The sequence below is a fragment of the Phalacrocorax carbo genome, chromosome 9, assembly GCF_963921805.1.
Source record: "Phalacrocorax carbo chromosome 9, bPhaCar2.1, whole genome shotgun sequence".
NCBI lineage: Eukaryota > Metazoa > Chordata > Aves > Suliformes > Phalacrocoracidae > Phalacrocorax > Phalacrocorax carbo.
In genome coordinates, this window is record NC_087521.1 from 32,850,919 (window position 1) to 32,874,962 (window position 24,044).

General features: G+C 54.4%; 2 protein-coding genes across 2 annotated transcripts; both read right to left on the reverse strand.

Annotated features, from left to right (window-relative positions):
- Positions 1-3,363: 3,363 nt before the first annotated feature.
- LOC135314968 (inositol 1,4,5-trisphosphate receptor-interacting protein-like) lies at positions 3,364-7,923 on the reverse strand. The gene is given in 4 exon segments (XM_064460018.1): positions 3,364-4,697; positions 7,287-7,468; positions 7,558-7,748; positions 7,823-7,923. Coding segments are annotated over 4 exon segments (1,779 nt in total). The 3' UTR covers positions 3,364-3,392.
- Positions 7,924-14,326: 6,403 nt separating this feature from the next.
- Positions 14,327-18,886, reverse strand: LOC135314969 (inositol 1,4,5-trisphosphate receptor-interacting protein-like). The gene is given in 4 exon segments (XM_064460019.1): positions 14,327-15,660; positions 18,250-18,431; positions 18,521-18,711; positions 18,786-18,886. Coding segments are annotated over 4 exon segments (1,779 nt in total). The 3' UTR covers positions 14,327-14,355.
- Positions 18,887-24,044: the final 5,158 nt, after the last annotated feature.

A 24,044-nucleotide genomic window follows, 5' to 3' on the forward strand; every position in this document is an offset into this window, starting at 1 on the left:
ACACTGCAAGTCCTGATGGACAAAGCTTATATTGCTCAGTTATATACATACGCATTAGATTTCCTGGCACTAATTATAATACTTGCCTCTTAATTACGCATGCATTTTAAGTCCCTTCTTCCACATATGGTCGGTCATGAGTTGGCCCATCCAGTAATCTTGCCAGTGTATTGCAAGGGGTGTTGGTTTCAACGGGTGTTCTGACTCTTATCTAGATGGAGATGTCCTTAGCTCCTTTTGTCTTGGTTTTGAGTGGCACCTGCTGCTAGGTTGTTTGCATCCCCCCCAGGATGTTCCCCATCAGGCTTGGGAAGATTACATCCTTGGGTGCATTCTTGCCTGAGGCCCCTTACAGCAGTGGCAGTCTGAGGCTGTTGCCTGTTTGTCCCGGGTGCTTCTGAGGGGAACCTCAGGGATCACGGGGTGGTTTCCAGACAGGAGTTTGGTAGTTCTGCAGCGTCCTTATAACTTTGTTTAGGCGCTTCTTGTCCTGACGCCCCTCTGACTCCCCCAAAGCAACAAGTTTCCGTCATCGTGCAAGCTCTGCCTGTTACCTTACAGCCCAAGGCTACCTCGTTATCCTGGCTGAGTTTTGGCTCCGGGCCCCAACATTTGTTGCGCTACACTAGATTGCATTGGTGACGTTTAACTATGCATTCCCTGAATCAACCCCTCCGCCTCGCCTGCCCTGCCTCTCTCTCCTGAAGAGCCCGTAAGCGTCTGCCACGTCACGGCACACCAGTCACAGGACTCATCCCACCAGCTTTTGCGTACGCCGATGACGTTCTAGCTCTGGGACTGGGCCAAAGCTTCTAGCTCCTCTTCTTTATTCCTCCTGCTGTGCGCATTAGCGTAAAGATATTTCAGACGTGCTCCGCTGTACTCAGCACATCAGTCAGAGTGGTACGCGATGGTATCTTCCCCAACACCCTTTTTCTCTTAACCTAATTTATACTATTTTTTACCTTTCAGGTGGAGCTTGAGTGACTCTAGTCATACGCACCTTTATTATGATTGGTGTAAAATTCCCTTGCTTTGCCCAGTGAGGGGTGGTTGCATCTTAGAGGCAGGTAGTGAAAGGACTAAACCCCTGACAGTCCCTGACTCAGACCTAATTGTACGCATCCTTCTTGTCTTGTGGCTTCCTCCCTTGCAAAGATAGTGTTAGGTATTTGAAGAATGCCACTTGGTGCCTGATAGGATTAAAAGGACCTTGACTAAGCTCGTAAATTCATCGATAACATAGACTCGGGACATCAGTGCCGAGATAAGCATCAGCCTCTTGTGATAGTCCAAGGCCAAAGGACTGATGAGATAATTCAGTGACTATATATAGGCAAAGGAAACCCAAAGTTCAACCATCGGACAGGTGAGGAAGACCATCGGAGACCACTGGAGGACCCCCGAAGACCACTAAAAAGACAACTATGCACGCGGATTGAACTTTTCCATACGTTAATGAATCCTCGGGAACCTTATGACTATGCATGACTTTATAGCATAATAATCTGTGGAAGTTTACCTAATCACTGGAGCACTCGTGGTGGAGCAATCCCCAGTGCTGCCCAGCGCTGTAATAAAGAATGCCTGCTTAATAGTGACTTTGTTGCTATTGAGTTTTATTTTGGGAACTTTCTGGATACGCCGCTTCCTCTTACGGGGAGGCTCGGACCTTGAAGGATAGTATCCGCAAACTTTTGTAGCAGTAGCTTTTGGGACGGAGGTGTGTTTTGGTATTATAATGATAAAAAGGACAGCATTTTGTCAAAACCATGACAGACTGTTGGCTCGGGGTAGCAAAAGTGCAGTGTACCAGCTCCGTGGTCACGGAGCCTGGGCAAATGTGCAGTGTACCAGCTCCGTGGTCACGGAGCCTGGCCATGGTGTCTCCACACCGTTCCACCCTCCGGACAAATCCTCCTAGAGTCAGAACACCAAGTTCTCCTGGCATCGCTGACATCTAAGGTTACGAGCCTAGGGGACTTCCATGGAATGGATTGCTCACCTGTCAGCCGCACGCTACCCTGCAAGACTCTTCCATGCTGTACCTTTTCTAAAAACATAAGTTTAATTTCTAAGTCACCCCCACCGATTATTCCACACATCTTCCACTGGGTCAGGTTGCTCGGCGCCCTGTCCAACCTGACCTTGAATGTTTCCAGGGGTGGGGCATCTACCACCTCTCTGGGCAACCTGTTCCAGTGTTTCGCCACACTCATAGAATCTCCAATTGCTAATACCTGACGTGCTTTCCTGGTGGCACCGGTTCTAATGCAGGAGATGGCTCAACTTTGCCCGCTTGAAGTTCCTGGATGCTGTCCGTTACTCACGTGCTCTGAATTCTCCAATCCCACACGGTCACATCTGCATCCAAGCCCCTCTAACAAACACCTCTGTGAAAGCCTCCCGTTAGCTGGCGTCATAGATAAGTACCTGTAGCAAGACCAACTCCAGGGTCGTTTAGATCCAGAAAGAACAGGTGGATGGTGATGCCACAGAACGACGGCTGCTTTGCAAAATAGTAGTATGTGCGTGTTAAGTAGCGCTTGGTCAAATCACGTTGTGCCTGAATGCTAGAGAAAGGTATAAGAACCTCGTGTAAAACCACGTTTGGAGTGCCCCAGTTTGCATGGGACACCTCATGCGCATGAATAAAGAATTTCTCTTGTAATTCTGTACTTTGCACCCTAGCCTCTCTCCTGAGTCGGTGCGGGACAGTTGCGAAAGTTTCCTAACACTTCCCATGGTTGGAAGCGGTTGCGGGGACAGCCAGCACCGCCCAACTCTCCCAAGACCTGCTGCCTGCTGGCCAGGGCCTCCCGCGCGCAGCCCAAGGCCGTCAGGCGCACAGATGTTGTCCGAAAAGCGGATTCGCTGCCCGGTGTGCAACGAGTCGATAATCACACCCTCAGGAGAGACATTGCTAATTTACTTCAGGGTTGCGCAAGCCTGGCTGCTCGGTGGTTTTCCACAAATCAAGCATAACGTAGCCGGCTACCTCATTATATTTATACATAGGTCCAGACATATTCTACCTATCCAATACCTACCCATTCTCATCTACAGAGGCATTTGCGAAGCAGTATCTCAGATGCTGTGGCAGGCTTTCATTTCCCAAAGCCCTTCTGCAGGATGAGGCCCATGGCAGGAGCACGGACAGGGCAGGCCATAGTTAAACAATCAGCGAAACCAGAGCCCACTGCATCAGCTCTTCTGCAAAATGCTCTCTAACTGCGCCAGCTGAGCAGGGAGCACCCCGTGCCCATGTTCCCCAACAAAGTGGTGCACAGACACTCGCAGAATCAGCGTTTATTCAAAGACACGATTTATTGGCACCTTGGCACAGAGTAAAGGTCCCGGAGGGGACAGTGTCTCTCAGAGAGGAAGGGCAGTCACCGTCCAGCAGGCAACGGGTGTCTCTGTCGCAAGCCTCCTTGCAACGGCCCCTTCAGCTGCATGGGGCCCCGCTCCCCAGGGCGTGCTTCTTCTGCGCAGGAAAGGCGCAGCAGCAATTCCCACTGCTGACGGAGCTGTGTGTTCTCCGTGTCCAGCGTGCTTGGTTCTGCAGGACCAGCTCCCCGGGGAGTGCCGCCACGCCTGGCCCTGTGCGTGAAGATGTGCACCTCTGCCATAGCACAGCTCTCTGGCCACGTCCCGCTGATGGTAAGCCTGGCCTCTGCCTACTCGATGCTCAGGAAGGTGTCCGAGTCACCTTGCTGCACCCCAAACAGCATCTCAATCAGGAGGAGACTATCAGAAGCATCCACAACCCGGAGCTTGCAGGAGCGCCTGGAGGGCAGCACTGTGAGGCGGCTGTGTTGTGACCGAGGCAAAACCTGCCAGGCTGCACGTACCAATGTCTGGAACCAACGTGTGGTTTTCTCCACGTCTAGGTAGGGGCCGGTGCAGAGGGTGCCTAGCAGGCTGGGACCCTGATTTCTCCTCAGCTCCTCCTTGGGGTGGTGGAGGAAGCACAGCATGTCCTTCACCAGCCGCTCCCTCGTGCAGGTACACACCAGCTCCACGCGGAGGCGGGAGTTCCTTGCCGGCATCTCCTCATCAGTGCCCAGCTCGAGGTGGAAGGCGTGCCCGCGGGGGGCCTGCAGGGGCACGAGCAGGCGGTAGACGGCGTCATCCTCACGGGGACTCCAGCCTTGGCAGAAACTGCCCTCCCCAATGGCTGGCATCAGTCGCGGCATGAAACTATTCCTGCAGAGTCTTCGGCAGGTACGCAGAAGTTCATCCACCAGCTCCTCCACCATGACAAATGATTCTGGCACGTCCAGAAGGCGCTCCGCCAAAATTCTGCCCACATCCAGAGCAACACTGGGTTTTCCTTCTTGCTCCTGCCTGTGCCCCTTCTTTCTGCAACTGCCTTTCTTGCTGCATCTGTCGGTCTCATGGCTCCTTCTGCTGAGCCACCACCAGAGCCCAAAGAGCAGGACCAGGACTCCAGCAATGGCCCAGAACTGTCGCTGCTGCAAGGCAGCAAAGAGCAGAGCTCCCCAGGCCATATTGCTCTGCTCCTGGCTGCTCTGCTCCAGCTCCTGCAGCAGCCGAGACATCTCCAAGCTCAGCAGCTGCGCACGTTGCTGCATGCGCTCACGCGTGGTCTCATCCAGCTCATCACCGACCTTCTGCGGGTACCAAATGGTCCCTAGCAGAACCCGGATGAGGAATTCTGTGGCAGCCATGGCCTGCGGGAGGAGGGAGAGAAGGGGTTGAGTGTGGCTGGAAGGGAGGGAGGTGGTGGCGGGGGGAGCTGGGGGCAGGGAGGAGAGGGGGCAAGGCAGCTGGGAGGCAGCAAGGCCTGCGCCCACCCGCGGCAGCGGCATCACCGTGCCCTGCCCAAGGCGCTCCCATGAGCGGCTGTGCCCTCGATGCAGGGTGAGAACCCACCCCACCGGGGGCGCGCGCTTCTGCCCCGGCCCTCGTCCAGCCCAGCCTCTGCCTGCGTGCGCACTCACCGCTGGCCCAGGCTGTACTGGGGCAGGGCGTCCTGCTGGCGCCCCTGATAACCGCCCCCATTGTGACTCGTCCCCTCTGCTGTCACAGGCGCCAGAGCGCATCACGGGCACGCCCGCCGGCCAGCCCCGCCCCTCGGCCCCACCCTGGAGCAGCAACTCACAGCTGCTTCAAGCATCCATAGCTTGATAGCCCAATGGCTCCCCTTACAAAGCAGACAAAAGACCCCTGAAACCCTCACCAAACCTAAGATCCGGTGACATGTGCCATGGATACTGTCAGTGGTTGAGCACAGCTGGGCACCAGGTCTCACCAAACCGCTCAATCATTTCCGCTCCACATCACTGCAGGAGGAGAAAATTACAACAAAATGCAGTGCTTTTCGATAAAGACAGGGAGATCACTCAGCAATTACCACCACTGGCAAAACAGTGACTCGATTAGGGGAAATTACTTCATTAATTTATTACTTTATTACCAATCAACTGCATTACTGGAATCCCTAATGTATACGATGAACAAAGAAAGAGCCAGCACAGATCCCCAGATGAGCTATTAGTGGTGGCAGGTATACCCCTGAGGAAAAGGAGGTGCTGTTTACAGTCGCTAACACTGAGGCCAAGAGTCACCCAGCATTGGGCAGTTTTCCGTGCTAGGCTGCCTGGCACAGCGGCCCATACCTCCTGCATCCTAGAGCTCTTATCTCAGTATCAGCCAGCCAGCAAAGGCAAGCGACCAGCTTCAGCATTCTCTTCGTTCATGGAAATCAACCTATTTCCTTGACAGTTAATAGTTATCAGCAGGAATTTGGCTTTGCAGTTCTTAAATAACAAACCAGGAAGTCTGAGGATGTCTGTTGCAGAAAGCTTTAGCATAAGTGTTTAACAGCTTGGCATAAGATCACAGCATAAAAACCAAAATGACCTGTGTTAGAAGACTGAACATTCTGTCCGCAGTTGTGAGTAACAGATATCTATAGAACTGTAAGCAAGTGTAAAAACAAGGCTCGTCTAATGGTTTCAGCCCTAAGCACAACAGGAAGTACAACCACAATCACATGGTAAGGCATTTCCATGGCAACTGATAACCTTTTCCATTAAACTGGAGTTAATTTCAGGCTATAATCTGCCAAAGGACAGGGAATGCACAAGGACGAAGCAAGATAGCTAACACCATATGTAGAAAAAGGAAATGGCTGAACTGTGGGCGTGATGGGAGTGGAAAGGAGCAAGAGCAGGACTCGGCATAAGAAAACCCTGTCTCAGCGTGTCACGTCACAGGCAGGAAATGCTCCCTGCACTCCATTGCCACTGGATGTCACTACGTGGGTTTCCCTGCAATCGACTGTGTAAATAACGCACGTGCAAGAAGTCTGCATCGCTTCGCTTTCCCTGGTCCCTAAACGGTGTCATGGGTCTCTCCTAGCTTAGGAGCAAAAAGTATTAATTAACTGGCTTACGAGATACGCTGCCTCCATGGTTGCCAGGGCCCTGACCAGCCCCCCCAGGCCTTCCCTCCGCCCTGTCCATGGCCCAGAATCCCCCTGCAGCTCAAACCAGGGCTGTCAGTCCCCGTCAGAGCGACACTTCAGGTTGTCAGTTTCCAGCTTCCCCCAGCCTTGCCTGGCCTGGCCATGGGCTCCGTTGAGCCAGGCCCACCAGTGGGCCACTATCCCAGCCTGGCCTCGGCCTGGCCTTGTCCCCACAGCCCTGAGCTGCAGGTTGACTTCCTGGCCTGAACTCATCCTGCCTCATCACCGTGAACCTGCTTGATGATCTGCAGGCATGAGTGAACCTGCCAAGGGTCTCCAGGCCTGCCCCACTACCTGGGTGGAGGTGGTGGGACAGGCCTTTGTCTTAGCACACTCAGCTCCTGACTTCCAGGCCCTGAGGGAGCGGCTGGCCCTCGCTGTACCCTGGCACAAGTGTCCAGAGTGCCATGATGCCTAGGTTCTGCTGTAAGTCCTTCCCAGGAAACTGCACCCCAACCCCCCACAATCCTCTGCACCCTAATAGATCCTGTTGTTGCGGTACCTGAAAGCTACAGATTAAGTGGCCGTGGGGCAGTCCCAAAGGAAGGTTGAACTGGACCACCAGAAGCCCTCCTGTCAATTTAAGAGCCGTGGAGAAGTGTCACTGCTTGATAGCTGGACCTGTTGGTTTCCCACAACTGCAAACTACAGTGATGACGCCTTACAGCCACTTCTCCACATCCCTCTTGAGGAAAAAGCAGCATTGAATAGGTCTACCACTCCAGCTGGCCCAAGGTCACGGGGAATGTGAGAGAAGAGCTTCCCTAACCAGCAATTTGTTTTAATTAACTAGCGTTCCTTCCTGGGAAAGGTTGAGGGGTTCAGCTGTTTGGAAGGCAGGGGGCAAGATGATCTCCTGGGGCATGTTCTCATTGCCAGAGAAGAGGTGGTCAAGGCGATTCTCCTCCAGGCAGCAGCGCAGGTATCTCATGGTATCCTGCAGCCGCAGCAGGAAATCCCTCCTGCGCCAGCCTGACAGGGGTATGGTGGTCAGGAGGGGCATCACAGCTGTCATCAAGGTGTCGGTGGAAAAGCCTGCGCCCACCGTGATATCGACTTACCCAAGTGAACCGAGTTGATTGGTAATAAAGTAATTTCCCCAAATCGAGTCACCCGGCCTTGTCCTGCCGGGTGGGTCTGCGCTTTCTGGCTGTCAGGGCTCTGGCTGCCTGGGGAGCTGTGAGTTGCTGCTCCGGGGTGGGGCCGAGGGGCGGGGCTGGCCGGCGGGCGTGCCCGTGATGCGCTCTGGCGCCTGTGACAGCAGAGGGGACGAGTCACAATGGGGGCGGTTATCAGGGGCGCCAGCAGGACGCCCTGCCCCAGTACAGCCTGGGCCAGCGGTGAGTGCGCACGCAGGCAGAGGCTGGGCTGGACGAGGGCCGGGGCAGAAGCGCGCGCCCCCGGTGGGGTGGGTTCTCACCCTGCATCGAGGGCACAGCCGCTCGTGGGAGCGCCTTGGGCAGGGCACGGTGATGCCGCTGCCGCGGGTGGGCGCAGGCCTTGCTGCCTCCCAGCTGCCTTGCCCCCTCTCCTCCCTGCCCCCAGCTCCCCCCGCCACCACCTCCCTCCCTTCCAGCCACACTCAACCCCTTCTCTCCCTCCTCCCGCAGGCCATGGCTGCCACAGAATTCCTCATCCGGGTTCTGCTAGGGACCATTTGGTACCCGCAGAAGGTTGGTGATGAGCTGGATGAGGCCACGCGCGAGCGCATGCAGCAACGTGCGCAGCTGCTGAGCTTGGAGATGTCTCGGCTGCTGCAGGAGCTGAAGCAGAGCAGCCAGAGGCAAAGGAGCCAGGTTCAGACGAGCCAAGAGCCAAGCGTCATGACCTGGGGAGCTCTGCTCTTTGCTGCCTTGCAGCAGCGACAGTTCTGGGCCATTGCTGGAGTCCTGGTCCTGCTCTTTGGGCTCTGGTGGTGGCTCAGCAGAAGGAGCCATGAGACTGACACATGCAGCAAGAAAGGCAGTTGCAGAAAGAAGGGGCACAGGCAGGAGCAAGAAGGAAAACCCAGTGTTGCTCTGGATATGGGCAGAATTTTGGCGGAGCGCCTTCTGGACGTGCCAGAATCATTTGTCATGGTGGAGGAGCTGGTGGATGAACTTCTGCGTACCTGCCGAAGACTCTGCAGGAATAGTTTCATGCCGCGACTGATGCCAGCCATTGGGGAGGGCAGTTTCTGCCAAGGCTGGAGTCCCCGTGAGGATGACGCCGTCTACCGCCTGCTCGTGCCCCTGCAGGCCCCCCGCGGGCACGCCTTCCACCTCGAGCTGGGCACTGACGAGGAGATGCCGGCAAGGAACTCCCGCCTCCGCGTGGAGCTGGTGTGTACCTGCACGAGGGAGCGGCTGGTGAAGGACATGCTGTGCTTCCTCCACCACCCCAAGGAGGAGCTGAGGAGAAATCAGGGTCCCAGCCTGCTAGGCACCCTCTGCACCGGCCCCTACCTAGACGTGGAGAAAACCACCCGCTGGTTCCAAATATTGGTACGTGCAGCCTGGCGGGTTTTGCCTCGGTCGCAACACAGCCGCCTCACAGTGCTGCCCTCCAGGCGCTCCTGCAAGCTCCGGGTTGTGGATGCTTCTGATAGTCTCCTCCTGATTGAGATGCTGTTTGGGGTGCAGCAAGGTGACTCGGACACCTTCCTGAGCATCGAGTAGGCAGAGGCCAGGCTTACCATCAGCGGGACGTGGCCAGAGAGCTGTGCTATGGCAGAGGTGCCAACATGCCAATAAATCACTTGTTGAACACACAAGCGCTGCGTCCCTGAGGTTCCATGCATCACTTTGCTGGGGAATGCGGGCATGGGGTGCTGACAGCTCAGCTGCCACACAGTCGGCCAACATTTTGCAGAAGAGCGGGTGCAGTGCCCTCTGGTTTCAGTGATTCATTGGGCCTTGCCTTCCCAGGTGGTGCAGGCTAATCCTAGTAGGTACAGCTTGGCATCACGCAGCTGCTCAATCCCTTGCCAACAGTGGGCAGGCTGAGTGCATCAGCAGGGTGAAAGGGGGAAGACTTGTGGGTTGAGAGAGGACAGTTTAGCAGCAAAAGCTACGTGGCCAGGTAAAGCAAAACAAAGAAGCCGTTCACTACTGCCCTGTTCTGCTGAGCAGACCTGCCTTTACAGGAAGCGTTCACCTCCCTGCGGCTTGGGTTACCAGGAAACTTGCTAGCCTTGTACAGCGGCCCTCAGATTATTGTCAAAGAGCCATAGAATAGCTCAAGTTGGAAGGGACCCATAAGGATCATTGTGTCCAACTCCCTGCTCCTTGCAGGGCTACCTAAAACTAAGTCATATGACTAAAGAGCATCATCCAGACGCCCCTTGAACTCTGGCAGGCTTGCTGCCGTGACCGCTTCCCCGGGGAGCCTGTTCCAGTGACCAGCCACCCTCTTAGTGAAGAACCTTTTCCTAATGTCCAATCTGAAATGCCCCTGACGCAGCGTCAGTCCATTTCCTCATGTCCTAGTGCTGGCCAGCTTGAACTCTAACGGAGCTTTGGCTGCACAGATTTTCCCCCTACAGTGGCAAGCCCCATCTCTGTCGTCTTCTCGTGTCGCCTCTCTTTCCTTGCTTCCAGTGTCCGTACACTTTCCTTCTCCACCTATGTTCTTGAAGAGGATCCCTGTTCAGCCAAGCCGGCCCTCTGCCCCACTTGCTTGACTTCTGACACCTTGGAATTGCCTGCTCCTGCGCTCTTAAGAGATGGCTCTTACAAAGTGGCCAGCATCCATGGACAGCCAATACCCGTGAAAGCAGATTCCCAGGGAACCTTACTAACTAGCTGCTTCAGCAGCCCCAAGTCACCTCTCCCCGCATCCAGGCTCCAAGTTCTGCTGGCAGCTTTCCTCTATCGCCAACGCCTGGGAACTCCGTTACTTCGTGGTCACTGTAACTAGTGACCAAGACAGCCACCAATCACCACATTGCCCACCACTCCCTCTTTCTTTACAAGCAACAAATCTAGGAGGGCACCTTTCCTGGTCGGCCCCCTTAGCACCTGCTAAGATAACCAAGAAGTTATCTTCAGTGTGCTTCAGGAATTTCCTGGACCTGTTTGCGTCCACTGTACGATATTCCCAGTTGACGCCTGGGAAGTTCAAACCACCCATAAGGAAGAGGGCAGTTGATCCAGAGATATCCCTTACTTCCTAGTCCAATAATTCATCGGTGGCATCGCCCTGGCTGGATGGTCAGTGGTAGGCTGCCACAAAAGCATCCGCTTTATTTGCTTTCCCCTTCACCCTTAGGCGGCGGCTCTCAACCATGCCGTCCCCAGCTGCAAGCCCTGTGCACAGTCCAGCCCCTCCTTTCCACCCAGTGCTACCCTGAGGCGCGGAAACAAACTCTACAACTCACGGAGAGTTATAAAGCAGGTAGGTTTATTGCAGCCCTGGGTGCAAGGGGCGTCGCTCCTCCTGACTTGCACACTGCAAGTCCTGATGGACAAAGCTTATATTGCTCAGTTATATACATACGCATTAGATTTCCTGGCACTAATTATAATACTTGCCTCTTAATTACGCATGCATTTTAAGTCCCTTCTTCCACATATGGTCGGTCATGAGTTGGCCCATCCAGTAATCTTGCCAGTGTATTGCAAGGGGTGTTGGTTTCAACGGGTGTTCTGACTCTTATCTAGATGGAGATGTCCTTAGCTCCTTTTGTCTTGGTTTTGAGTGGCACCTGCTGCTAGGTTGTTTGCATCCCCCCCAGGATGTTCCCCATCAGGCTTGGGAAGATTACATCCTTGGGTGCATTCTTGCCTGAGGCCCCTTACAGCAGTGGCAGTCTGAGGCTGTTGCCTGTTTGTCCCGGGTGCTTCTGAGGGGAACCTCAGGGATCACGGGGTGGTTTCCAGACAGGAGTTTGGTAGTTCTGCAGCGTCCTTATAACTTTGTTTAGGCGCTTCTTGTCCTGACGCCCCTCTGACTCCCCCAAAGCAACAAGTTTCCGTCATCATGCAAGCTCTGCCTGTTACCTTACAGCCCAAGGCTACCTCGTTATCCTGGCTGAGTTTTGGCTCCGGGCCCCAACATTTGTTGCGCTACACTAGATTGCATTGGTGACGTTTAACTATGCATTCCCTGAATCAACCCCTCCGCCTCGCCTGTCCTGCCTCTCTCTCCTGAAGAGCCCGTAAGCGTCTGCCACGTCACGGCACACCAGTCACAGGACTCATCCCACCAGCTTTTGCGTACGCCGATGACGTTCTAGCTCTGGGACTGGGCCAAAGCTTCTAGCTCCTCTTCTTTATTCCTCCTGCTGTGCGCATTAGCGTAAAGATATTTCAGACGTGCTCCGCTGTACTCAGCACATCAGTCAGAGTGGTACGCGATGGTATCTTCCCCAACACCCTTTTTCTCTTAACCTAATTTATACTATTTTTTACCTTTCAGGTGGAGCTTGAGTGACTCTAGTCATACGCACCTTTATTATGATTGGTGTAAAATTCCCTTGCTTTGCCCAGTGAGGGGTGGTTGCATCTTAGAGGCAGGTAGTGAAAGGACTAAACCCCTGACAGTCCCTGACTCAGACCTAATTGTACGCATCCTTCTTGTCTTGTGGCTTCCTCCCTTGCAAAGATAGTGTTAGGTATTTGAAGAATGCCACTTGGTGCCTGATAGGATTAAAAGGACCTTGAATAAGCTCGTAAATTCATCGATAACATAGACTCGGGACATCAGTGCCGAGATAAGCATCAGCCTCTTGTGATAGTCCAAGGCCAAAGGACTGATGAGATAATTCAGTGACTATATATAGGCAAAGGAAACCCAAAGTTCAACCATCGGACAGGTGAGGAAGACCATCGGAGACCACTGGAGGACCCCCGAAGACCACTAAAAAGACAACTATGCACGCGGATTGAACTTTTCCATACGTTAATGAATCCTCGGGAACCTTATGACTATGCATGACTTTATAGCATAATAATCTTTGGAAGTTTACCGAATCACTGGAGCACTCATGGTGGAGCAATCCCCAGTGCTGCCCAGCGCTGTAATAAAGAATGCCTGCTTAATAGTGACTTTGTTGCTATTGAGTTTTATTTTGGGAACTTTCTGGATACGCCGCTTCCTCTTACGGGGAGGCTCGGACCTTGAAGGATAGTATCCGCAAACTTTTGTAGCAGTAGCTTTTGGGACGGAGGTGTGTTTTGGTATTATAATGATAAAAAGGACAGCATTTTGTCAAAACCATGACAGACTGTTGGCTCGGGGTAGCAAACGTGCAGTGTACCAGCTCCGTGGTCACGGAGCCTGGGCAAATGTGCAGTGTACCAGCTCCGTGGTCACGGAGCCTGGGCAAATGTGCAGTGTACCAGCTCCGTGGTCACGGAGCCTGGCCATGGTGTCTCCACACCGTTCCACCCTCCGGACAAATCCTCCTAGAGTCAGAACACCAAGTTCTCCTGGCATCGCTGACATCTAAGGTTACGAGCCTAGGGGACTTCCATGGAATGGATTGCTCACCTGTCAGCCGCACGCTACCCTGCAAGACTCTTCCATGCTGTACCTTTTCTAAAAACATAAGTTTAATTTCTAAGTCACCCCCACCGATTATTCCACACATCTTCCACTGGGTCAGGTTGCTCGGCGCCCTGTCCAACCTGACCTTGAATGTTTCCAGGGGTGGGGCATCTACCACCTCTCTGGGCAACCTGTTCCAGTGTTTCGCCACACTCATAGAATCTCCAATTGCTAATACCTGACGTGCTTTCCTGGTGGCACCGGTTCTAATGCAGGAGATGGCTCAACTTTGCCCGCTTGAAGTTCCTGGATGCTGTCCGTTACTCACGTGCTCTGAATTCTCCAATCCCACACGGTCACATCTGCATCCAAGCCCCTCTAACAAACACCTCTGTGAAAGCCTCCCGTTAGCTGGCGTCATAGATAAGTACCTGTAGCAAGACCAACTCCAGGGTCGTTTAGATCCAGAAAGAACAGGTGGATGGTGATGCCACAGAACGACGGCTGCTTTGCAAAATAGTAGTATGTGCGTGTTAAGTAGCGCTTGGTCAAATCACGTTGTGCCTGAATGCTAGAGAAAGGTATAAGAACCTCGTGTAAAACCACGTTTGGAGTGCCCCAGTTTGCATGGGACACCTCATGCGCATGAATAAAGAATTTCTCTTGTAATTCTGTACTTTGCACCCTAGCCTCTCTCCTGAGTCGGTGCGGGACAGTTGCGAAAGTTTCCTAACACTTCCCATGGTTGGAAGCGGTTGCGGGGACAGCCAGCACCGCCCAACTCTCCCAAGACCTGCTGCCTGCTGGCCAGGGCCTCCCGCGCGCAGCCCAAGGCCGTCAGGCGCACAGATGTTGTCCGAAAAGCGGATTCGCTGCCCGGTGTGCAACGAGTCGATAATCACACCCTCAGGAGAGACATTGTTAATTTACTTCAGGGTTGCGCAAGCCTGGCTGCTCGGTGGTTTTCCACAAATCAAGCATAACGTAGCCGGCTACCTCATTATATTTATACAATAGGTCCAGACATATTCTACCTATCCAATACCTACCCGTTCTCATCTACAGAGGCATTTGCGAAGCAGTATCTCAGATGCTGTGGCAGGCTTTCATTTCCCAAAGCCCTTCTGCAGGATGAGGCCCATGGCAGGAGCACGGACAGGGCAGGCCATAGTTAAACAATCAGCGAAACCAGAGCCCACTGCATCAGCTCTTCTGCAAAATGCTCTCTAACTGCGCCAGCTGAGCAGGGAGCACCCCGTGCCCATGTTCCCCAACAAAGTGGTGCACAGACACTCGCAGAATCAGCGTTTATTCAAAGACACGATTTATTGGCACCTTGGCACAGAGTAAAGGTCCCGGAGGGGACAGTGTCTCTCAGAGAGGAAGGGCAGTCACCGTCCAGCAGGCAACGGGTGTCTCTGTCGCAAGCCTCCTTGCAACGGCCCCTTCAGCTGCATGGGGCCCCGCTCCCCAGGGCGTGCTTCTTCTGCGCAGGAAAGGCGCAGCAGCAATTCCCACTGCTGACGGAGCTGTGTGTTCTCCGTGTCCAGCGTGCTTGGTTCTGCAGGACCAGCTCCCCGGGGAGTGCCGCCACGCCTGGCCCTGTGCGTGAAGATGTGCACCTCTGCCATAGCACAGCTCTCTGGCCACGTCCCGCTGATGGTAAGCCTGGCCTCTGCCTACTCGATGCTCAGGAAGGTGTCCGAGTCACCTTGCTGCACCCCAAACAGCATCTCAATCAGGAGGAGACTATCAGAAGCATCCACAACCCGGAGCTTGCAGGAGCGCCTGGAGGGCAGCACTGTGAGGCGGCTGTGTTGTGACCGAGGCAAAACCTGCCAGGCTGCACGTACCAATGTCTGGAACCAACGTGTGGTTTTCTCCACGTCTAGGTAGGGGCCGGTGCAGAGGGTGCCTAGCAGGCTGGGACCCTGATTTCTCCTCAGCTCCTCCTTGGGGTGGTGGAGGAAGCACAGCATGTCCTTCACCAGCCGCTCCCTCGTGCAGGTACACACCAGCTCCACACGGAGGCGGGAGTTCCTTGCCGGCATCTCCTCATCAGTGCCCAGCTCGAGGTGGAAGGCGTGCCCGCGGGGGGCCTGCAGGGGCACGAGCAGGCGGTAGACGGCGTCATCCTCACGGGGACTCCAGCCTTGGCAGAAACTGCCCTCCCCAATGGCTGGCATCAGTCGCGGCATGAAACTATTCCTGCAGAGTCTTCGGCAGGTACGCAGAAGTTCATCCACCAGCTCCTCCACCATGACAAATGATTCTGGCACGTCCAGAAGGCGCTCCGCCAAAATTCTGCCCATATCCAGAGCAACACTGGGTTTTCCTTCTTGCTCCTGCCTGTGCCCCTTCTTTCTGCAACTGCCTTTCTTGCTGCATCTGTCGGTCTCATGGCTCCTTCTGCTGAGCCACCACCAGAGCCCAAAGAGCAGGACCAGGACTCCAGCAATGGCCCAGAACTGTCGCTGCTGCAAGGCAGCAAAGAGCAGAGCTCCCCAGGCCACATTGCTCTGCTCCTGGCTGCTCTGCTCCAGCTCCTGCAGCAGCCGAGACATCTCCAAGCTCAGCAGCTGCGCACGTTGCTGCATGCGCTCACGCGTGGTCTCATCCAGCTCATCACCGACCTTCTGCGGGTACCAAATGGTCCCTAGCAGAACCCGGATGAGGAATTCTGTGGCAGCCATGGCCTGCGGGAGGAGGGAGAGAAGGGGTTGAGTGTGGCTGGAAGGGAGGGAGGTGGTGGCGGGGGGAGCTGGGGGCAGGGAGGAGAGGGGGCAAGGCAGCTGGGAGGCAGCAAGGCCTGCGCCCACCCGCGGCAGCGGCATCACCGTGCCCTGCCCAAGGCGCTCCCATGAGCGGCTGTGCCCTCGATGCAGGGTGAGAACCCACCCCACCGGGGGCGCGCGCTTCTGCCCCGGCCCTCGTCCAGCCCAGCCTCTGCCTGCGTGCGCACTCACCGCTGGCCCAGGCTGTACTGGGGCAGGGCGTCCTGCTGGCGCCCCTGATAACCGCCCCCATTGTGACTCGTCCCCTCTGCTGTCACAGGCGCCAGAGCGCATCACGGGCACGCCCGCCGGCCAGCCCCGCCCCTCGGCCCCACCCTGGAGCAGCAACTCACAGCTGCTTCAAGCATCCATAGCTTGATAGCCCAATGGCTCCCCTTACAAAGCAGACAAAAGACCCCTGAAACCCTCACCAAACCTAAGATCCGGTGACATGTGCCATGGATACTGTCAGTGGTTGAGCACAGCTGGGCACCAGGTCTCACCAAACCGCTCAATCATTTCCGCTCCACATCACTGCAGGAGGAGAAAATTACAACAAAGTGCAGTGCTTTTCGATAAAGACAGGGAGATCACTCAGCAATTACCACCACTGGCAAAACAGTGACTCGATTAGGGGAAATTACTTCATTAATTTATTACTTTATTACCAATCAACTGCATTACTGGAATCCCTAATATATACGATGAACAAAGAAAGAGCCAGCACAGATCCCCAGATGAGCTATTAGTGGTGGCAGGTATACCCCTGAGGAAAAGGAGGTGCTGTTTACAGTCGCTAACACTGAGGCCAAGAGTCACCCAGCATTGGGCAGTTTTCCGTGCTAGGCTGCCTGGCACAGCGGCCCATACCTCCTGCATCCTAGAGCTCTTATCTCAGTATCAGCCAGCCAGCAAAGGCAAGCGACCAGCTTCAGCATTCTCTTCGTTCATGGAAATCAACCTATTTCCTTGACAGTTAATAGTTATCAGCAGGAATTTGGCTTTGCAGTTCTTAAATAACAAACCAGGAAGTCTGAGGATGTCTGTTGCAGAAAGCTTTAGCATAAGTGTTTAACAGCTTGGCATAAGATCACAGCATAAAAACCAAAATGACCTGTGTTAGAAGACTGAACATTCTGTCCGCAGTTTTGAGTAACAGATATCTATAGAACTGTAAGCAAGTGTAAAAACAAGGCTCGTCTAATGGTTTCAGCCCTAAGCACAACAGGAAGTACAACCACAATCACATGGTAAGGCATTTCCATGGCAACTGATAACCTTTTCCATTAAACTGGCGTTAATTTCAGGCTATAATCTGCCAAAGGACAGGGAATGCACAAGGACGAAGCAAGATAGCTAACACCATATGTAGAAAAAGGAAATGGCTGAACTGTGGGCGTGATGGGAGTGGAAAGGAGCAAGAGCAGGACTCGGCATAAGAAAACCCTGTCTCAGCGTGTCACGTCACAGGCAGGAAATGCTCCCTGCACTCCATTGCCACTGGATGTCACTACGTGGGTTTCCCTGCAATCGACTGTGTAAATAACGCACGTGCAAGAAGTCTGCATCGCTTCGCTTTCCCTGGTCCCTAAACGGTGTCATGGGTCTCTCCTAGCTTAGGAGCAAAAAGTATTAATTAACTGGCTTACGAGATACGCTGCCTCCATGGTTGCCAGGGCCCTGACCAGCCCCCCCAGGCCTTCCCTCCGCCCTGTCCATGGCCCAGAATCCCCCTGCAGCTCAAACCAGGGCTGTCAGTCCCCGTCAGAGCGACACTTCAGGTTGTCAGTTTCCAGCTTCCCCCAGCCTTGCCTGGCCTGGCCATGGGCTCCGTTGAGCCAGGCCCACCAGTGGGCCACTATCCCAGCCTGGCCTCGGCCTGGCCTTGTCCCCACAGCCCTGAGCTGCAGGTTGACTTCCTGGCCTGAACTCATCCTGCCTCATCACCGTGAACCTGCTTGATGATCTGCAGGCATGAGTGAACCTGCCAAGGGTCTCCAGGCCTGCCCCACTACCTGGGTGGAGGTGGTGGGACAGGCCTTTGTCTTAGCACACTCAGCTCCTGACTTCCAGGCCCTGAGGGAGCGGCTGGCCCTCGCTGTACCCTGGCACAAGTGTCCAGAGTGCCATGATGCCTAGGTTCTGCTGTAAGTCCTTCCCAGGAAACTGCACCCCAACCCCCCACAATCCTCTGCACCCTAATAGATCCTGTTGTTGCGGTACCTGAAAGCTACAGATTAAGTGGCCGTGGGGCAGTCCCAAAGGAAGGTTGAACTGGACCACCAGAAGCCCTCCTGTCAATTTAAGAGCCGTGGAGAAGTGTCACTGCTTGATAGCTGGACCTGTTGGTTTCCCACAACTGCAAACTACAGTGATGACGCCTTACAGCCACTTCTCCACATCCCTCTTGAGGAAAAAGCAGCATTGAATAGGTCTACCACTCCAGCTGGCCCAAGGTCACGGGGAATGTGAGAGAAGAGCTTCCCTAACCAGCAATTTGTTTTAATTAACTAGCGTTCCTTCCTGGGAAAGGTTGAGGGGTTCAGCTGTTTGGAAGGCAGGGGGCAAGATGATCTCCTGGGGCATGTTCTCATTGCCAGAGAAGAGGTGGTCAAGGCGATTCTCCTCCAGGCAGCAGCGCAGGTATCTCATGGTATCCTGCAGCCGCAGCAGGAAATCCCTCCTGCGCCAGCCTGACAGGGGTATGGTGGTCAGGAGGGGCATCACAGCTGTCATCAAGGTGTCGGTGGAAAAGCCTGCGCCCACCGTGATATCGACTTACCCAAGTGAACCGAGTTGATTGGTAATAAAGTAATTTCCCCAAATCGAGTCACCCGGCCTTGTCCTGCCGGGTGGGTCTGCGCTTTCTGGCTGTCAGGGCTCTGGCTGCCTGGGGAGCTGTGAGTTGCTGCTCCGGGGTGGGGCTGAGGGGCGGGGCTGGCCGGCGGGCGTGCCCGTGATGCGCTCTGGCGCCTGTGACAGCAGAGGGGACGAGTCACAATGGGGGCGGTTATCAGGGGCGCCAGCAGGACGCCCTGCCCCAGTACAGCCTGGGCCAGCGGTGAGTGCGCACGCAGGCAGAGGCTGGGCTGGACGAGGGCCGGGGCAGAAGCGCGCGCCCCCGGTGGGGTGGGTTCTCACCCTGCATCGAGGGCACAGCCGCTCGTGGGAGCGCCTTGGGCAGGGCACGGTGATGCCGCTGCCGCGGGTGGGCGCAGGCCTTGCTGCCTCCCAGCTGCCTTGCCCCCTCTCCTCCCTGCCCCCAGCTCCCCCCACCACCACCTCCCTCCCTTCCAGCCACACTCAACCCCTTCTCTCCCTCCTCCCGCAGGCCATGGCTGCCACAGAATTCCTCATCCGGGTTCTGCTAGGGACCATTTGGTACCCGCAGAAGGTTGGTGATGAGCTGGATGAGGCCACGCGCGAGCGCATGCAGCAACGTGCGCAGCTGCTGAGCTTGGAGATGTCTCGGCTGCTGCAGGAGCTGAAGCAGAGCAGCCAGAGGCAAAGGAGCCAGGTTCAGACGAGCCAAGAGCCAAGCGTCATGACCTGGGGAGCTCTGCTCTTTGCTGCCTTGCAGCAGCGACAGTTCTGGGCCATTGCTGGAGTCCTGGTCCTGCTCTTTGGGCTCTGGTGGTGGCTCAGCAGAAGGAGCCATGAGACCGACACATGCAGCAAGAAAGGCAGTTGCAGAAAGAAGGGGCACAGGCAGGAGCAAGAAGGAAAACCCAGTGTTGCTCTGGATATGGGCAGAATTTTGGCGGAGCGCCTTCTGGACGTGCCAGAATCATTTGTCATGGTGGAGGAGCTGGTGGATGAACTTCTGCGTACCTGCCGAAGACTCTGCAGGAATAGTTTCATGCCGCGACTGATGCCAGCCATTGGGGAGGGCAGTTTCTGCCAAGGCTGGAGTCCCCGTGAGGATGACGCCGTCTACCGCCTGCTCGTGCCCCTGCAGGCCCCCCGCGGGCACGCCTTCCACCTCGAGCTGGGCACTGACGAGGAGATGCCGGCAAGGAACTCCCGCCTCCGCGTGGAGCTGGTGTGTACCTGCATGAGGGAGCGGCTGGTGAAGGACATGCTGTGCTTCCTCCACCACCCCAAGGAGGAGCTGAGGAGAAATCAGGGTCCCAGCCTGCTAGGCACCCTCTGCACCGGCCCCTACCTAGACGTGGAGAAAACCACACGCTGGTTCCAAATATTGGTACGTGCAGCCTGGCGGGTTTTGCCTCGGTCGCAACACAGCCGCCTCACAGTGCTGCCCTCCAGGCGCTCCTGCAAGCTCCGGGTTGTGGATGCTTCTGATAGTCTCCTCCTGATTGAGATGCTGTTTGGGGTGCAGCAAGGTGACTCGGACACCTTCCTGAGCATCGAGTAGGCAGAGGCCAGGCTTACCATCAGCGGGACGTGGCCAGAGAGCTGTGCTATGGCAGAGGTGCCAACATGCCAATAAATCACTTGTTGAACACACAAGCGCTGCGTCCCTGAGGTTCCATGCATCACTTTGCTGGGGAATGCGGGCATGGGGTGCTGACAGCTCAGCTGCCACACAGTCGGCCAACATTTTGCAGAAGAGCGGGTGCAGTGCCCTCTGGTTTCAGTGATTCATTGGGCCTTGCCTTCCCAGGTGGTGCAGGCTAATCCTAGTAGGTACAGCTTGGCATCACGCAGCTGCTCAATCCCTTGCCAACAGTGGGCAGGCTGAGTGCATCAGCAGGGTGAAAGGGGGAAGACTTGTGGGTTGAGAGAGGACAGTTTAGCAGCAAAAGCTACGTGGCCAGGTAAAGCAAAACAAAGAAGCCGTTCACTACTGCCCTGTTCTGCTGAGCAGACCTGCCTTTACAGGAAGCGTTCACCTCCCTGCGGCTTGGGTTACCAGGAAACTTGCTAGCCTTGTACAGCGGCCCTCAGATTATTGTCAAAGAGCCATAGAATAGCTCAAGTTGGAAGGGACCCATAAGGATCATTGTCTCCAACTCCCTGCTCCTTGCAGGGCTACCTAAAACTAAGTCATATGACTAAAGAGCATCATCCAGACGCCCCTTGAACTCTGGCAGGCTTGCTGCCGTGACCGCTTCCCCGGGGAGCCTGTTCCAGTGACCAGCCACCCTCTTAGTGAAGAACCTTTTCCTAATGTCCAATCTGAAATTCCCCTGACGCAGCGTCAGTCCATTTCCTCATGTCCTAGTGCTGGCCAGCTTGAACTCTAACGGAGCTTTGGCTGCACAGATTTTCCCCCTACAGTGGCAAGCCCCATCTCTGTCGTCTTCTCGTGTCGCCTCTCTTTCCTTGCTTCCAGTGTCCGTACACTTTCCTTCTCCACCTATGTTCTTGAAGAGGATCCCTGTTCAGCCAAGCCGGCCCTCTGCCCCACTTGCTTGACTTCTGACACCTTGGAATTGCCTGCTCCTGCGCTCTTAAGAGATGGCTCTTACAAAGTGGCCAGCATCCATGGACAGCCAATACCCGTGAAAGCAGATTCCCAGGGAACCTTACTAACTAGCTGCTTCAGCAGCCCCAAGTCACCTCTCCCCGCATCCAGGCTCCAAGTTCTGCTGGCAGCTTTCCTCTATCGCCAACGCCTGGGAACTCCGTTACTTCGTGGTCACTGTAACTAGTGACCAAGACAGCCACCAATCACCACATTGCCCACCACTCCCTCTTTCTTTACAAGCAACAAATCTAGGAGGGCACCTTTCCTGGTCGGCCCCCTTAGCACCTGCTAAGATAACCAAGAAGTTATCTTCAGTGTGCTTCAGGAATTTCCTGGACCTGTTTGCGTCCACTGTACGATATTCCCAGTTGACGCCTGGGAAGTTCAAACCACCCATAAGGAAGAGGGCAGTTGATCCAGAGATATCCCTTACTTCCTAGTCCAATAATTCATCGGTGGCATCGCCCTGGCTGGATGGTCAGTGGTAGGCTGCCACAAAAGCATCCGCTTTATTTGCTTTCCCCTTCACCCTTAGGCGGCGGCTCTCAACCATGCCGTCCCCAGCTGCAAGCCCTGTGCACAGTCCAGCCCCTCCTTTCCACCCAGTGCTACCCTGAGGTGCGGAAACAAACTCTACAACTCACGGAGAGTTATAAAGCAGGTAGGTTTATTGCAGCCCTGGGTGCAAGGGGCGTCGCTCCTCCTGACTTGCACACTGCAAGTCCTGATGGACAAAGCTTATATTGCTCAGTTATATACATACGCATTAGATTTCCTGGCACTAATTATAATACTTGCCTCTTAATTACGCATGCATTTTAAGTCCCTTCTTCCACATATGGTCGGTCATGAGTTGGCCCATCCAGTAATCTTGCCAGTGTATTGCAAGGGGTGTTGGTTTCAACGGGTGTTCTGACTCTTATCTAGATGGAGATGTCCTTAGCTCCTTTTGTCTTGGTTTTGAGTGGCACCTGCTGCTAGGTTGTTTGCATCCCCCCCAGGATGTTCCCCATCAGGCTTGGGAAGATTACATCCTTGGGTGCATTCTTGCCTGAGGCCCCTTACAGCAGTGGCAGTCTGAGGCTGTTGCCTGTTTGTCCCGGGTGCTTCTGAGGGGAACCTCAGGGATCACGGGGTGGTTTCCAGACAGGAGTTTGGTAGTTCTGCAGCGTCCTTATAACTTTGTTTAGGCGCTTCTTGTCCTGACGCCCCTCTGACTCCCCCAAAGCAACAAGTTTCCGTCATCATGCAAGCTCTGCCTGTTACCTTACAGCCCAAGGCTACCTCGTTATCCTGGCTGAGTTTTGGCTCCGGGCCCCAACATTTGTTGCGCTACACTAGATTGCATTGGTGACGTTTAACTATGCATTCCCTGAATCAACCCCTCCGCCTCGCCTGTCCTGCCTCTCTCTCCTGAAGAGCCCGTAAGCGTCTGCCACGTCACGGCACACCAGTCACAGGACTCATCCCACCAGCTTTTGCGTACGCCGATGACGTTCTAGCTCTGGGACTGGGCCAAAGCTTCTAGCTCCTCTTCTTTATTCCTCCTGCTGTGCGCATTAGCGTAAAGATATTTCAGACGTGCTCCGCTGTACTCAGCACATCAGTCAGAGTGGTACGCGATGGTATCTTCCCCAACACCCTTTTTCTCTTAACCTAATTTATACTATTTTTTACCTTTCAGGTGGAGCTTGAGTGACTCTAGTCATACGCACCTTTATTATGATTGGTGTAAAATTCCCTTGCTTTGCCCAGTGAGGGGTGGTTGCATCTTAGAGGCAGGTAGTGAAAGGACTAAACCCCTGACAGTCCCTGACTCAGACCTAATTGTACGCATCCTTCTTGTCTTGTGGCTTCCTCCCTTGCAAAGATAGTGTTAGGTATTTGAAGAATGCCACTTGGTGCCTGATAGGATTAAAAGGACCTTGACTAAGCTCGTAAATTCATCGATAACATAGACTCGGGACATCAGTGCCGAGATAAGCATCAGCCTCTTGTGATAGTCCAAGGCCAAAGGACTGATGAGATGATTCAGTGACTATATATAGGCAAAGGAAACCCAAAGTTCAACCATCGGACAGGTGAGGAAGACCATCGGAGACCACTGGAGGACCCCCGAAGACCACTAAAAAGACAACTATGCACGCGGATTGAACTTTTCCATACGTTAATGAATCCTCGGGAACCTTATGACTATGCATGACTTTATAGCATAATAATCTTTGGAAGTTTACCGAATCACTGGAGCACTCGTGGTGGAGCAATCCCCAGTGCTGCCCAGCGCTGTAATAAAGAATGCCTGCTTAATAGTGACTTTGTTGCTATTGAGTTTTATTTTGGGAACTTTCTGGATACGCCGCTTCCTCTTACGGGGAGGCTCGGACCTTGAAGGATAGTATCCGCAAACTTTTGTAGCAGTAGCTTTTGGGACGGAGGTGTGTTTTGGTATTATAATGATAAAAAGGACAGCATTTTGTCAAAACCATGACAGACTGTTGGCTCGGGGTAGCAAACGTGCAGTGTACCAGCTCCGTGGTCACGGAGCCTGGGCAAATGTGCAGTGTACCAGCTCCGTGGTCACGGAGCCTGGGCAAATGTGCAGTGTACCAGCTCCGTGGTCACGGAGCCTGGCCATGGTGTCTCCACACCGTTCCACCCTCCGGACAAATCCTCCTAGAGTCAGAACACCAAGTTCTCCTGGCATCGCTGACATCTAAGGTTACGAGCCTAGGGGACTTCCATGGAATGGATTGCTCACCTGTCAGCCGCACGCTACCCTGCAAGACTCTTCCATGCTGTACCTTTTCTAAAAACATAAGTTTAATTTCTAAGTCACCCCCACCGATTATTCCACACATCTTCCACTGGGTCA